The 14207-nt window shown below is 43.3% G+C and overlaps 1 protein-coding gene across 1 annotated transcript in view; it reads left to right on the top strand.

Moving 5' to 3' along the window:
* The first annotated feature begins 2641 nt into the window (after nucleotides 1-2641).
* The window catches only part of LOC306819565 (B-cell lymphoma/leukemia 11A-like), a 35719-nt gene continuing 24153 nt past the window's right edge, over nucleotides 2642-14207 (top strand). The window contains exons 1-2 of the mRNA XM_079336934.1: nucleotides 2642-3028; nucleotides 5754-6146. Of these exons, the coding sequence (XP_079193060.1) occupies nucleotides 2974-3028; nucleotides 5754-6146 (448 nt within the window). The 5' untranslated portion in view covers nucleotides 2642-2973. The remainder of the gene's footprint in view (nucleotides 3029-5753; nucleotides 6147-14207) is intronic.

Genomic DNA, 14207 nt, shown 5'->3' with positions numbered 1-14207 from the left:
CAAGAGAATATGCCGTTATGTAATACTGTAGCCTACTGACAGCAAAGCATGAGTGGCCTAAATTCCATGTGGTTTTGGACTCATATTTTGACTAAGCATTGAAGGTCTAAATATAGATAAAAGCTATCTATAAATGATAGTGTTGCCTTTGAATAATGAAGTAGACAAAAAGGACAAACAATAGTGGTTTATTAAAAAAAAAAAAAAAAAAAAAAGACTAAAGACGTTGGTTTGATTTGTCATAAAAAATATATATTTTTGGGGATTTCTGTCAATTTCTGCCTATTTGAAAACAACAACATGGTAGCCAATTTCAGTTCCAAGAATTTGAGATTTTCACAATAGCCTACAAACGTTTATTTTGTTTATGTATTTAAAATATGGACAGTGAACATAAAAAGGTTGCCTAAATATGCCAGATTGTTGCCACAGGCTAATTTCCGTCAGGCTGCTGGTTTACACAAATTAACATGTAACCACTAATGACGAGCAAAACACAATCAACATTAAAGACCAAACAACAACATAAACTGTAGATCAGTTGACAGAGACACATGGCCTATTCTTAAAAATGTGCCAAGTTGTGCGATGTTGTTCAAAACAAACCAGGATAAAATGACCTTCAGACAGTGTGTATATGAGCCGATGTGATTAAAGGGGCATGGTCAATATGTGGAATATGGAGATTTGCCCAAACAACACCATCTGACATCATGGACAGGCAGCCTGGTAGGCTACTTGGTTTATGTTTGTACTTGGTGTCATTCTCAGATAACAACACTAGATGGAGCCAAATAACTATGCTTAAATATTATCTAGCCTGATGCAACCAATAAAGTAAATATAATTGTAAATCCCAACTATAAGCTAAAAAAGAAAATTAACTACTGGACAGACAGAGAGCTGTACTGAAACAGAAACGTTAATTTAGCCTTTTATTCTGCGGATGATAAAGACTATAGATGACATCATGATGGCACTTTTTGTCATCAACGTGACTTATTTGATGACATGTAGTTTTAAAAGCAAACAAAAACAAACTATCTATATGATATGCGACAGTCTCGTCAGTCCATTTATTAATTTAAAACAAAGTAAAATCATAGAGCTGAACATAAAGACATCAAAATACATAAAACAATCCCATCCTATTACTGACACCAAAACAGAACAATAACTGTCGCACGTTTAAAACATGAACAAAATCTTAATCTAACCACCCAGTCCAACCCAAAGCATTATGGGAACAAAACATTTCTGATATAGAACACAAGTTATTTCCAATGATCTTCCTTGACTAAGTAATTAAATTAGCTGTTTTTGATGCACTGTTTACTATTTTTTGATTTTAGCATATTTAAGAACGTAGGTCTATTTATTTCTTTTCTAAATCCCTAAACTTTCATAAATCAAATAAATAACGATGGTATGTGATAAAATATGGATCTATTGTCTGATATTATGGTGCCACACTTTATACTTACATTATTCCTCTGAGCGATTAAAACATTAAGCATAATTTGATTTTGTGTAAGAAAAAATAAATATAATGTGTTGCTATACAGCAAACAAGAAGTCTTAAAAAAGAAACATCGCATTGAATGAAACATGTTGTTTTCTCTCTCCGAGAAGGTGAGTGTAGATACTCAACGTCAAGATTCACCTGTTTGCACGTTGCTGTAAACTCACACGATTTTTACTGACGTGGTCAGCAAAGACAGTAAAATCACAATAAAACGATAAAAAAAAGGTGAATCTAAATCAATTCAATAGCCAGGATGTAGTGTGTACACATTATCACAACATAGTCCCTTCTGTAGCCCTTTGAATAACTGAGACTTCTTTTTATGCATTTGTTTATTATAGGTATTAGGCTATCTAGCACATGAACAACCTGTCAGATGGAAACATTAAGATAACCATTAGGGGACTTAAACCCTGCTTCAGCTAATTGCTTTTTGAGTGAAGACTGGATTAATAATTGACGTTGTAGCCTACTTTTTTACAGAATGTGTACTTAATGTCATCTGATTACAATCACTAAAATGTGTTAGCCATCAATTATACCCTTTTGGCCTACATAGCATTAAAAGAATCGCATTGAGGTCTCCCTTTCTTTATAAATACTTCATTGAAAGTTTGAAGATCACAACCGTAAAAATTGAGTATAAAAAAATAATAATGGGATGTCAGCTGTTCTCTCTTGCCAAGACTTTCATCTAAAAAGGATTCGAGTCAAAACTATTGGAGAATAACAATTGACTGTTTACACATGTAAAATACATTATCCAGTCTGAACATTTGCATAAATACTTATTGACTGAATCCCTGCACGAAATATAATGTAATGTAAAATATAGGTTTGCTCCACGCGCTTATACTCATCCATGCACTTCCTTGGAAAGCTCCTCTCTCTCTCTCTCTCTCTCTCTCTCTCTCTCTCTCTCTCTCTCTCTCTACTTCTGTCACTCTCTCACTGACTCTCTTAGCCCAGCCCCCTTGATCCCTCCTGTCCATTGGTGTCTTCAGGGTCTCTCCCCCCCCCCCCCCCCCCCCCCCCCCCCCCCCCCCTTCTATAGGTAGTTCATAATGAGTGTCCATTGGTTTTTATTACGGCTTGTACCCCCTCCCCCTGGCCGGCTTCGCCCTGCCCATGTTTTCTATGTCTCAGTCTGTCCATCTCCTGACGTTCAAGTTCGCAGGAACGTCACGTCCGCACTTGAACTTGCTGCTCAGGGGGGCTTCTCTGTACCCCCATCACTCTCTCTTTGCGAAAAAGTCATGAAGAGGTCCGCACTACCCGCCGCGCGCTCCGCCTCAGCCTCTATATGATCAGCTCTTCATTTCTTCTTTGATTGTTTCCCTCTCTCTTTGGATGTCAGAGGCATCAATGAAGATATTTCACTTGGAGTCTACCTTATAGGAACGGATTTCCCAATGTGAACTCAGCTGAAGAGCCGACACTAAACCAACATGTCTCGCCGCAAGCAAGGCAAACCTCAGCACTTGAGCAAACGGGAGTTTTCGTGTAAGTGGAGTTGAATATTGACTTAATTTAGCTGCTCGCCCCTCTCAGCGAGCAGCCTCTTGTGTTATTCTTCGTATAGGGCAACTTCCTAGGGGAATTTTAATAGGTAGAGTACAGCCACGTACCGCACCGCTGTCCTGAGTGAAATTACAAAACGCAAACCTTTCAAATAGTAGATGTGCTTTAAAGTGAAAATGTAAATGTTTTGCCAGAAGTTTTAAAACAGCATAATCATACTTTAACTTGTGTTTGTGAACGTGTTGTATAACACAGCCTTCAAGGTTTCTTTCGCCATTAAAGGGCATGCATGGGCTTTATGACCGGAGACCTTTGGCTATATGAAGGCAGCTGAAGCACACTGCTGTTCCTACACATTCTGCAGTTTCCAGATGCAGCATGTAAACCTGTTTCACTACGGCAACTCTCACTCCTCTTTTTGTCGACAGAAGGTGCTTACAGAGGTTTGAACACAGGGAAGTGGTGTTTACATGTACGCTCTTACCCTCAGCGCAGAGACCTCGTGCGCGTTATCATGACGGAGGAATACAGTTTATGTGCCACAAATTCCTCACAGCTGCTATTTGAAAACGCTGATGAAAATGCACATAAGCCCATCTAGTGTTATGAACTAAGATATTTCTTGTATGAATACAGAGGAATCTCCGCGCGCAACACAGTTTTACAACCGAAGTGCATGAAACCAGGAGAGTGGTTTTACGCGCGTGTGTGATAATGTTACCCGTCATTAAAAGAGATTGCATGATAGGTATTCTGCGTGACACTTATATCTGCTAGTGAATGACTGCTTGTAATCCGTCTGATTACAGAAGGAAATGCCTTATTAAACACTTCCGTAGCACAGTGTATAGACGTCTCCGGGTGCACAGGTTGTTATAATTATGGGTTTTACGTTTTAAGCGGACATTTGGAGCCATGCGTTTTTAATTGTTCTCATCCTAAACGTCTATCTGCCTGCTCTTCTCCTTTCGGTGGAAACCAATTATGCTCTCGCAACATGTATGCCTTCAGTAGCCGCGTAATAGTCGAAAGGTTTGTCGGTGGGGGGCGCAATATGATTGTAGTCCTGTAGACCACTTATGAACTTGAACTTGATCCAGTTTTCTCCCTTTGCTGCTTGATCAAGCTGTTCTTGCACAAATGAGCGACACTTTATTTTATGTAACTATTACTTCACTTTTGTTGGTTATAAACGAGAAACACGGGTATAATACTTCACAATATTCACAGAGAATGTTTCCATCAAATGATAAAAAAAAAGAAAACAGTTACTCATTATGAAAATAACATTTCAGAAAGATGTAGGCCACACTTGAAGAAAGAACTTAATTTATAATTGCAGCAGTTTTATTCTATAGCCTTGTTTCTTTTTTAATTTTAATTTTGACCCAGATCTTTCAACCCAATTCACATTTGATTGATGTTTTTTTTTTACACTTTTAAGTTATCAATTTAAACTGCAAAATCTGACAAGATTAGAAGGCTTTTTTCATTTCAGGCTTTGATTAAATATTAATGACCATTTATACATTAGCTGTTGTTTAAGGCCTCAAGTGCATTTTCCTCTCTGCCATTTCTCAAAGTATCAAACAGCTGAACATCCTTATTGATCTTTATACTATAACAGGGTGTTTCTCATGTTTAACATTGCAGAGGAAGAGGCCTTGTGATTTCTCTGATAGTGAATCAGACCTGCTCCTGTCGCCCAGAGGGAAACACTGCGGCCCAAACTACTTTAAATTCTGGCGCGGACAGATATCTGAAAAACAGATTATATTTTATTTTCTAAAGTTATTCACATCACTCTTGCTTGGCATCAAAATGAGATTATTTGGTTTGAAGAAAATCTTTCCACCTGACCCAGCCTCACACACCTCGCCTGTGTCTGTGGCATAAGCTGGTTAAGATAAGCTCTGGTAAAATAGGGGAAGAGTCCCTCATCTTTAATGCAGCTGAACATCCAGGTAACAGGGCCTATCTTGCATAGTCCCACAACACCTTCTCATCCGACCTGACATGGAATTAAAGGTTGAACCAGCAGCGAGAATTCATCACATCTTATCTCAACATCCCAGTCGGGGCAGCCAACGTCGTTTACCGTGTGGCTAGATTACTTCTGTAAAAAATGTTCTCTCTCTCTCTCTCTCTCCCTCTCTCTCTCTCTGTCTCTGTCGGTACTTCAGGGACCTACTCCACATCCAACCCCTCAATGTCTAACCTTGGTTCACGAGATCCCAGCACTTTTAACGAAATGGGGTCCAATCATCTTGAACTCAAATTAGAATCTATTTTTTGATTCTCAGAGGTGTTAGGTTCATTAAAAAAGTGAGATTGGCAGCACAATAAAGAGGGTCAAGCAACTTAATCGTTTGGCTGCTGCCTGTGAGCTGAACATGTCAGTCCTCATCGAAGTCTGTGAGCTCTTTCTTTCTTTCTTTCTTTCTTTCTTTCTTTCTTTCTTTCTTTCTTTCTTTCTTTCTTTCTTTCTTTCTTTCTTTCTTTCTTTCTTTCTTTCTTTCTTTCTTTGCAACATGAACAATCTACACCTAAACTTTATTCCTGTGTGTCTCTATAGACTTTACCAGTGTGAGATTCATAAGCGCGCTTCTTTGTTGCCTCCACTGACACATCTGTTTAGCAGCTCCACAGAATCACTACCTCCCACTGAACCATATCTCACAATCCTCTCTCTTGTCTTTCCATCCAGCTGAGCCGCTGTCAGGCATTTTACCGGAAGAAGACTTTCAGGACTCCACCAGGCTGGGTGTGGATGAGGGTGAGCCCCTCAAAGGGGACCAGGACCTTCTCACCTGTGGCCAGTGTCACTCCCGCTTCCCCCTGGCTGACATCCTGCTGTTCATCGAACACAAACGGAGGCAGTGCCACGGGAGCCTCTGTACGGACAAACCTCTAGACAGGCCGCCATCCTCCCCGCTCGCCTCGCCCCTCTCTACGTCCTCCTCGCACTCGCAGTCCCACCATCAGCACCCACGGAGGGCGTATCACCCTGTGGAAGTGGCAGTTCAGGTGTCGCCGCAGGATGAGGATTGTTTATCTGCACACTTGCAAGGAATAATCCCTAAGCAGGAGAACATTACAGGTAAACACACAGATGGAGCTTAAAATGGCTGCCACTCAAAAAGCACACAAATGAGAAAAATGTGATTTGATGTTTGAAGGTGTGCGGTAGGTCACACTTTCTGAGGGTCATAGAGAGTTTAGGTAAAAGGAGACATTATTTGGTGTTGCTTTGCGTCGTAAGGATGACTCCTTCCTTAGAAAAAAAAAAAAACACAGTGTGAATTATCTGCCACTGCGTTTAGGAGCTGTGAATCTCCCTCATCCTGGTTCATGAAAACCAGCCATCCTGAAAAATGTTTCTGAGAAGCGGAAATATTTGCAAAAAGTAAAAGAGATTCACACAGAGACAGACAAAGAAACAGATCATGAAAGAGTGCTTCTTTTGGTTTTGTTGCTGCATCACAGATGTGCTCAGACCGTGTGGCCTCCACATTCTCTCTCATGTGGTGTGGAGAGATGTATCTCCATCCCTCCCTGGCTTATTACGCTGCCATATCTATCCTTCCCTCAAATATGCGCCTGTGAAGCATCACTCTGGTGCTAAAGTTAAAAGAGATACAAAAGAATGTAATTATGCCAAACTGTCAAGGAAGAAGCGTTTATTTGAGGAAGCCTATACAGCCACTAATTGTCAGTGCTTTTCTTGATTCGAGTAATTAAGGACTTCTTAAGGCGGCTGGTTTGTTGTTTGTCATTGGGGCTGAATGAGGCTGCAGTGAAAACATGAGTCGCCATGCAAACAAGCGTGCATCCCTCATGACTGCTTCGACAGAGTAGGGCTTGATTTTGACCTGCCTCTTTTTTTTGGGTCTTTTTTCAGTCCCTTTCGCAGATTTGATAGCATGCCAGATCAGGCTGATTGTCTGTGCAGTTTTAATTTAATTTGAAGCCAATTGAGGATAAATACAGGAATAATAGTAGTAGATAATGTGAGCTACTGTACTGCATTAGTCAGCGCTGCTGCTTTGCAGATGGCATTATAAAGGGACTACTGTTTTCTGTTGTTTGCTCGTCAGCCTCTCAATCTCACTGAATGACCACCGTTCATTAGTGCGCAGTTTGTCAAACATCTGCCCATGTATAAGCACACACACGCGCACACACACACACACACACACACACACACACACACAAACACACACACACACAGGCACACACAGGCACACAATTGGAAATGGGCATAAGCATCCTCACAAACAAACACACTCACACACATTTAGTCCAGTATGCCTCTTGGCCATGTCAGCTGTTCGAACATGCTTTTCTTTGCTCATCTAGATCATCATGCAGTGGAGTTCACATGATAACATAAGGTCACTGGCATTGTGAGCTTAGCTCAATTTAGATAGCTCATGTCTCTTGGCATTGCTCTTTATTGTAAAACAAAGATAGATTTGGGTGTCAGTTAAGTTTTCTCTAAACCTGCGAGGGAAGTGTCTGAGGTCAAAAAAGCATAATGCAAAAAACATGGTTCAAACATTTAAATGCAGCCTCTTTGCATTTAAGCGAAAACATCCGTCACATGTGCAGACCAGCCAGCCTCCCCCCACCTCTGTTTTCCGGGTGTGAGATTGATGGATTCGGACTGGCAGTGCCAGCGCGCCACCCCATAGCCCATATGCTAGCTGCCATGTTCTCTCACCCTGCTCAGTTAGAAGCTGACACTAAGATGAGGCATCTCGATACATGCTGTTCCTACACTGTGCATCTATGCCTAACTGGTCCATGTCCAGTTCATTCCAGGAGAGTGTACTATATGTAACACCCTTAAAGATTCCCAATATACGCAAATGAATTTGAGACTCCACTCTCAACCCTCCTCCTGAAATGTCATCTGATGCTGATGGATATCTGTTTGGACCACAGATATACATGGGTTTAAAAAAGGTGCAGCCTTGAAGGAGCTGACACCCAGCATGGTTGAACTTGGAGTCGGAGGGCAGCGGGGACAGTTTCTCTGTGAGCTCTCTCTCGGACTCTGTCTTTGGGACAGCTGAGGCCGTCTGGGAGTCTTGTGGCTGCAGCTGGGGCCGGGGTCTGCAGTCTGGAGCTGTGGGCCGTTAGACGAGGGCAGAGCAGTCTGCTTGCCGTCATTTGCATGATAAACAATTTAAGATATGCATAGGGACTCGTAGCTTGTCTCCAGATTATGGATGGCCCAGAAAAAAAAAGCAGATGACAGTTTCTCACACTAAATAAGTGACTGCAGTGGTTTGTAAAACGTTCATCGTTTTATTTACGTTATCATCAGTTGTTTAATTTGATTGTTTGGAGTAATTGGAGCTTGCTTCCTTGTTATGATCCAGAGTGCAAAACCAGACCTTAAGCTTTTTTACATCTTACAAACCATAATGAGTATTTTTACAAATTGTCTCCCTTCACAACACTTAATGACTGTGGAAGTGCGTTCTTGTGCTTGTACTGCAGCCTGTATTCATCCAACCCAGCATTAGCACCTTTTGCATTCTCACCAGTGTAGCCATGTGTGTTAATGAGGCCATTGTAGTCGCTCCGATCGACCACCACCTCACACTTCTGCCTCTTTCCAGCGCACTGCCTCTATTGTAACCTGGACTCTCAATCGATACTGAGTTAATTATGGTGGCCACCTTTCCCCCTTTTTCTCTATGAGGAGGAAAACATTCTCACAGTAGAGCGGATTTTCTTTTAACACCTCTCTGTGGCTGCAGCGTGTCTTCCCGCAGCAGCTTGCCCATCCTCTAGGTCCCTGTGTGTTGTGGAGACAAAGGTATTTAGCAGGCTCCGTATTGGCACTGTGCCACCTTTCTCCAAACCACCAGCCCCACACCCCCCTCATAAGCACACATGTATACACACTGGGTATATCTGTCAGGCAGAGCTGGGGGGCTGGGCCGTTCATTGAGAGAGTGTGTGTTCGAGGGGCGAGAGGATCCTTGATATCTTTCTTCCGTCGACAGCGCGTGCGCTCGTGTGCATACGGGATGCTTTTGCAAGTTCACATGCAATGTGTGCTTTTGTTCCGGTGATCACTTTAATTGATTCTGAAAAGGCACAGATGCATGCTATTGTAATTACACTGGCTAATATTTCACAATAAGTGGTCCTTTTGTCTGTAAATCTGACTCTAATTTGATCGTACAGCTGCTCTGGGCTCTGATAAAAAGTGGTCCTATTTCTGGATGTGGGCTACACTAAGTTTTAATGAAGGTGAAAAGGAATGGTTTTAGGATAAATTTTTCATAGAGGACATTTTTATATTCCGAAGCCGAGCTCTAAACACCCGCAAATGTTGTCAGTGGAAATGCGTCAGCCTTTGTTGTTGGATTGAGTGTTAGGGGCTGCGGCTGCATTCAAGTGCTGAAGTCTAGTGGATGTTTACATCTCCTGTGTGGATGCAGTGTCAAACTAATGTATGTGCATAGTGGGTATGTGTGTGTGTGTGTGTGTGTGTGTGTGTGTGTGTGTGTGTGTGTGTGTGTGTGTGTGGATGAGTGTGGTTTTGACCACTTAAACTGTTTTTAGCTTTCTGTGTGTGTTGGTGTGAGTGTGTGTGTGTGTGTGTGTGTGTGTGTGTGTGTATGTGTGTCAGGCTGTTTGTTAAAGCTTTACTACTCTGGGCGTGCAGGCTGAACATGAAAGGGTCTTTGACTTGGCAAGCCTCGCAAGAGGACACCCCTCTGTGGACCATGCCAGGCCAGACTTGGCACACAGTGTAATGCCTGAGGGACGGGCTGGGCCTTTATATGTGTTTGAGTGTGTGTGTGTGTGTGTGTGTGTGTGTGTGTGTCTAAGACTAAGGTGGAAGAGGTGTAGCTGTATGCCAAAGTCATGTTTTGTGGCTTTAGGAAGCAGGACTTATTGGTGAGACGGCTGCTTCAACTGACAGCTCAAATGTGTGTGTGTGTGTGTGTGTGTGTGTACTTAACGATAGGTGTGTGTGTGTGTGTGCTATCCTCAGGGCTGCAGCCTGAGCTTCCTGTGTCTCTGTTTGTCTTCTAACCACCCTGGTACCACAGCCTCGGGCCATTCAGGTGGAGGCTAGTTCAAGTATGCTCACACACATGGACACACACGAACATGCTCACAAAAAGAGTGCTCACACACCCACAAATGTACACAGACACACACCTGTTTTATGAACACAACAATGCCCCCCCCCACCATGCCTCCTCCCTGCTCAGATATAGACACAGAACTACACACACATGCACAGTGTTAACCCCCTCCTGTGAACCTGTGTTTTGTCCGTGATAATTGTGTTGTGGCAGAGGCCCCATGATGTGTTGTGAGTTGATGAGATCTGTCAGAAACATATGATACTTATTTCAGCGCCCTCCCTTACGTTTTCCCTCTCTCTCTCCCCTCTTCACTTTCTATCCCTCTCCCTCTCTCCAGCTCTTTCTCTCCACATCCCCATCGCTCCAGTCGTTTTTCTTGAGGGACTGGAAACTTCAAGTTTTGGCTACATTAGTGTGTCTGCACCTTTTAAAAGGCTTCCAACATCCACTCTGGAGCTCATTCTCACTCTCACAGATACGGCAGCACTGCAAAGCCAGAAGACATGCACACAATCACACACAGCCGACACTTTTGCTGCCTATTTCTATCCCGTCTTTTTGCTGTCAAAAGAAGCGATACGACAGAAACAACCTTGTTTGTCCACAGCCGCGTCACGCAGGTTGAAAAAGTAGCCTCAGAAATAAGCGTGTCCTGCCGCTGTCCTGTCAATAGCGTGGCAGGCAGTCACATCACAGGGTCAGGGGTTGTCTGACAACGTCAGGGCCTGTCACACCAGCCGCCGGCTTCACCACCTGCAGGTTAATGACTTTATTTTTAGACAGAAACTGAAACAGAGAAGAAAAAGTGTCTTTGATACAGCTGTAGCTCAGGAAGCGGCAGATGAGGAAGCGACAGAACAGACAAGGTATTTTAGGATGTGGGCAAGTTAGCTTTGGCTGGAGAAGAGATTTGAACACACTGATTTGTTTCCCATTTATTCTGAAACGTAAAAGTCTAAAAAGTCCCATTGTTATTTTGGTCATGACTTAGATCCAGGTTTTATGTGAGTAAGGGTTGCAATTTCTGTATCAGTATTAAGTACAACAGGTCAACAGCTGCTGCTCTTGCTGTGTGTTGTGTTTAGATGAGATGTGCTCTGCATGCTTTGTCTTCCTCACACTCACGGTGATAACACTGAGGACGTCATGCTCGTCTGAACCCAGTGATCCGAGTCACAATCTGTCTCTTTACTGTTCCTTACTCTACTATCTGTCCCCTTGCAGGTCCCAGTGCTGGGCTCAACCTGTCAGACTGTGCGCGAGGCTCCTTTTGGTGTGTGCGAGTCTATTTGTACCTTTTGTGTGTGGGCTGGGTGGTCCTCTCCAGCTGTCTCGCCAGCCTTATCTCAAGCACAGACATAGAGGGGCCCTGTGTCTGACACTTTGCGAAAACTTGCAGTTTGTGTCTAAAGAAGTCTAAAGAAGGCTTTAGTGTGTGCGTGCGTGTGCAACTTGTCTATCGTAACTTCTTTTTTGAAATAAATGTATACTAATAGGTTGCTGCTGTCCTCAGGGGGAATCGTGTTCAAAAGCTCATTGCCTCCTAATAGCTGAAGTTAGCTGTACATTTGATCTCAGATTCAAATCCCATGTCTTTAAACGATGATCAGAAGATATGGGCTTCATCCATATTTTAAGAGAGTGTTAATTTGGTTATTAGAATCACTTTAGGCTATTTAGTTGTATTGGTGTTCTTTGCACAGAAGTGTGCAGGCTCAGTAGGCTGAGCGCTTCCAAGCAAACAACACACACCTTCATCATTTATGCAAGGATGCATGCACACACACATACTTCCACTTCCACTCCATCCCCCATTCCAAACTGACCCCCAACCCTCATTGCACACAAACACATGCACACACACTCACAAATGCACACTGCTGTCCCAGGCACCCTTTACTTTTGCAGGCTGAATCTCACTGATAACATGCTGGCGCCCTCATTTAAATTTGAAGCGCTTCTTTAATCTTCAAAGGCCTGATTGCTTTATGAATATGCATAGACCGAGCTGACTCTCAGTTCATTACCTTGTTGTAAATTCTAATGACCATTAGGGCCCCGCGCAGTAATTGCCAATTGTTTTGCATTTTTGATTAGCCCATTACCGAAGCGCATTCTGAGCATGTCTGCCCTGCCTGCCTGCCAGGCCACGGCAAGTAACAGAGGGAGGAGGAGGAGGAGGAAGGAAGGGGAAAAAGAAGAGCATGTGCAGGGGGAAGGTGGTGGGGGAGGTCGGGAAACATATTTTAAGCAGCGTAAATTTCGATGCTTTGCCCAAAATGTTAGTTTTGTTCAGAGAGGTGAGCTCGAGGGAAATGAAAGAGACAATGCAAGAAAATGTAGAACGGGATGTTCTCTAAACAAGTATGTTTCTGCCGAGCTTGAGTGCAAGAGCGTGTACCTGGCTGCATTTATGTCAGCATGTGTATTTGTTGACTGTGTGCCTGGATGTCCGCCTGACTGTGTGTACATGTCCAAGTTTGCGTGCAGTTGCTTGAGTGGAATGGAGTTGGCTGGTGTGCCGGGAGTGGTGGGGAGGTTCTTGTAGTGCATCCCAACGCTCCCCGTGCCTGGGACTTATAAAAGATTGATGGCTCCTTGCAGAATGGCATCACCCTGCTACAACTTGATAACATCTAATGGATAATTTAGTGCTCTAAAACCGACAGGCTGGTCCCCTCCTCTTAGTGGAGGATAGCATCTGCTGGGCATTTGGGGCTGGTTTGTGCTGGAGAGACTCGAGGACAAGCAGAGAGAAGAGGAAGGGAGTGAAAGGAGGAGGATAGATGGAACTTGCGTGTGAGCGTTTGTGTGACCATGATGTTAGTGCGAGTCCATCGCCTCTCCGGAATATATCCTGCTGCATTCTCACATGGGCTCCCCCTCTTCATACAGACATTTAATCTAATTTGTCAGGAAAAAGTCCATGCTTGGGATTGTTTGAAAATGCCATCAACATTTTTTTTTCTTCTATAGTGATTTCTACCAGGGGACCCACTTCAAGGATTATCTTAGAGCTAGAATCCGAATAAGAATCAGAAATTCTCTTTAATAACCCATGGGAAAATGTGGGCGGAACAATTGCTCCTACACAGAATATACTGTAAATCTAAAGCTAGAAGATATGAGCATAATGATGTAAGCATGGAGATATAAGGAAGGAACAAATGTGCAAATGTCATTAAGTGCATTAAAAAACAACAATATCTGTATATAGAATGCACGGGAATATAGTGTAAAATATAGCAACAAGTACATCAAGAAATAAAGTAACTTGTAAATTGTGAATGTGCAAGGACCACTTGTGAATGTGCACTAACAAACAAGTGTGTACATTATATAGCGTCTGTTGAAAAGGTGTGGGACATAATCATGAGGCTTCCGTCTTCTGTGGTCTCTTCACTACTTGTGGCGTCTTCAGTATTGTTAATGGTCACTAACTGATGAATGTGAAACCCCATCACTTGGCAAAACATTTTTAAAATGCCCAAAAAGGCTTTCTCCGTAATTGAACCCATACATGTCGTCGGATTCATGGATGGAAGTGGCGTCTTTCTTTCTCTCCTGGGTATCATTCATAATCTCTGTGGTGTTTACACACAGCTCCTTGGCCTACTGTCTGTCTCTTATTCCCAGACTATTAAGCTGTTGACAGTTTGGTTAATCGTCCCGCAGTTTGACTTCAGGGGAACCGGAGAGGGGTCAGCGGAGTCCGTCTCCGAGGTGTGAAGAGTAAGTGGCCTGAGTGTGCGCTCTGTTTTTCGCTCTGTGGTGTGCCTTCATGTCATGAGTTTGTCTCGTTTCAACAGGGGTGGGTGGGGGGGGGGGGGGGGGGGGACTGCATTGGCAGAGGAGAAAGGAGAAGGGAGGGGGAGGAGGAGGAGGGGGTTGTCTGTCTTTGCTCTGGTCTTGGAGGGGCCAGGAGGGGCCACCAACACAATGGGGAGATTGTCCAGCTCTGGATCAGCTATGGCAACTAGCTAGTTTGTGTGTGAGCAGCCTTGCTGGTTTGTCTATGTCCAGCCTGTGTATGTTCACAC

The sequence above is a fragment of the Symphodus melops genome (genome assembly GCF_947650265.1).
Source record: "Symphodus melops genome assembly, chromosome: 2".
Classification (NCBI taxonomy): Eukaryota; Metazoa; Chordata; class Actinopteri; order Labriformes; family Labridae; genus Symphodus; species Symphodus melops.
Note: the sequence above shows the minus strand (reverse complement) of the source record. Positions and strands in the feature narration are given on the sequence as shown.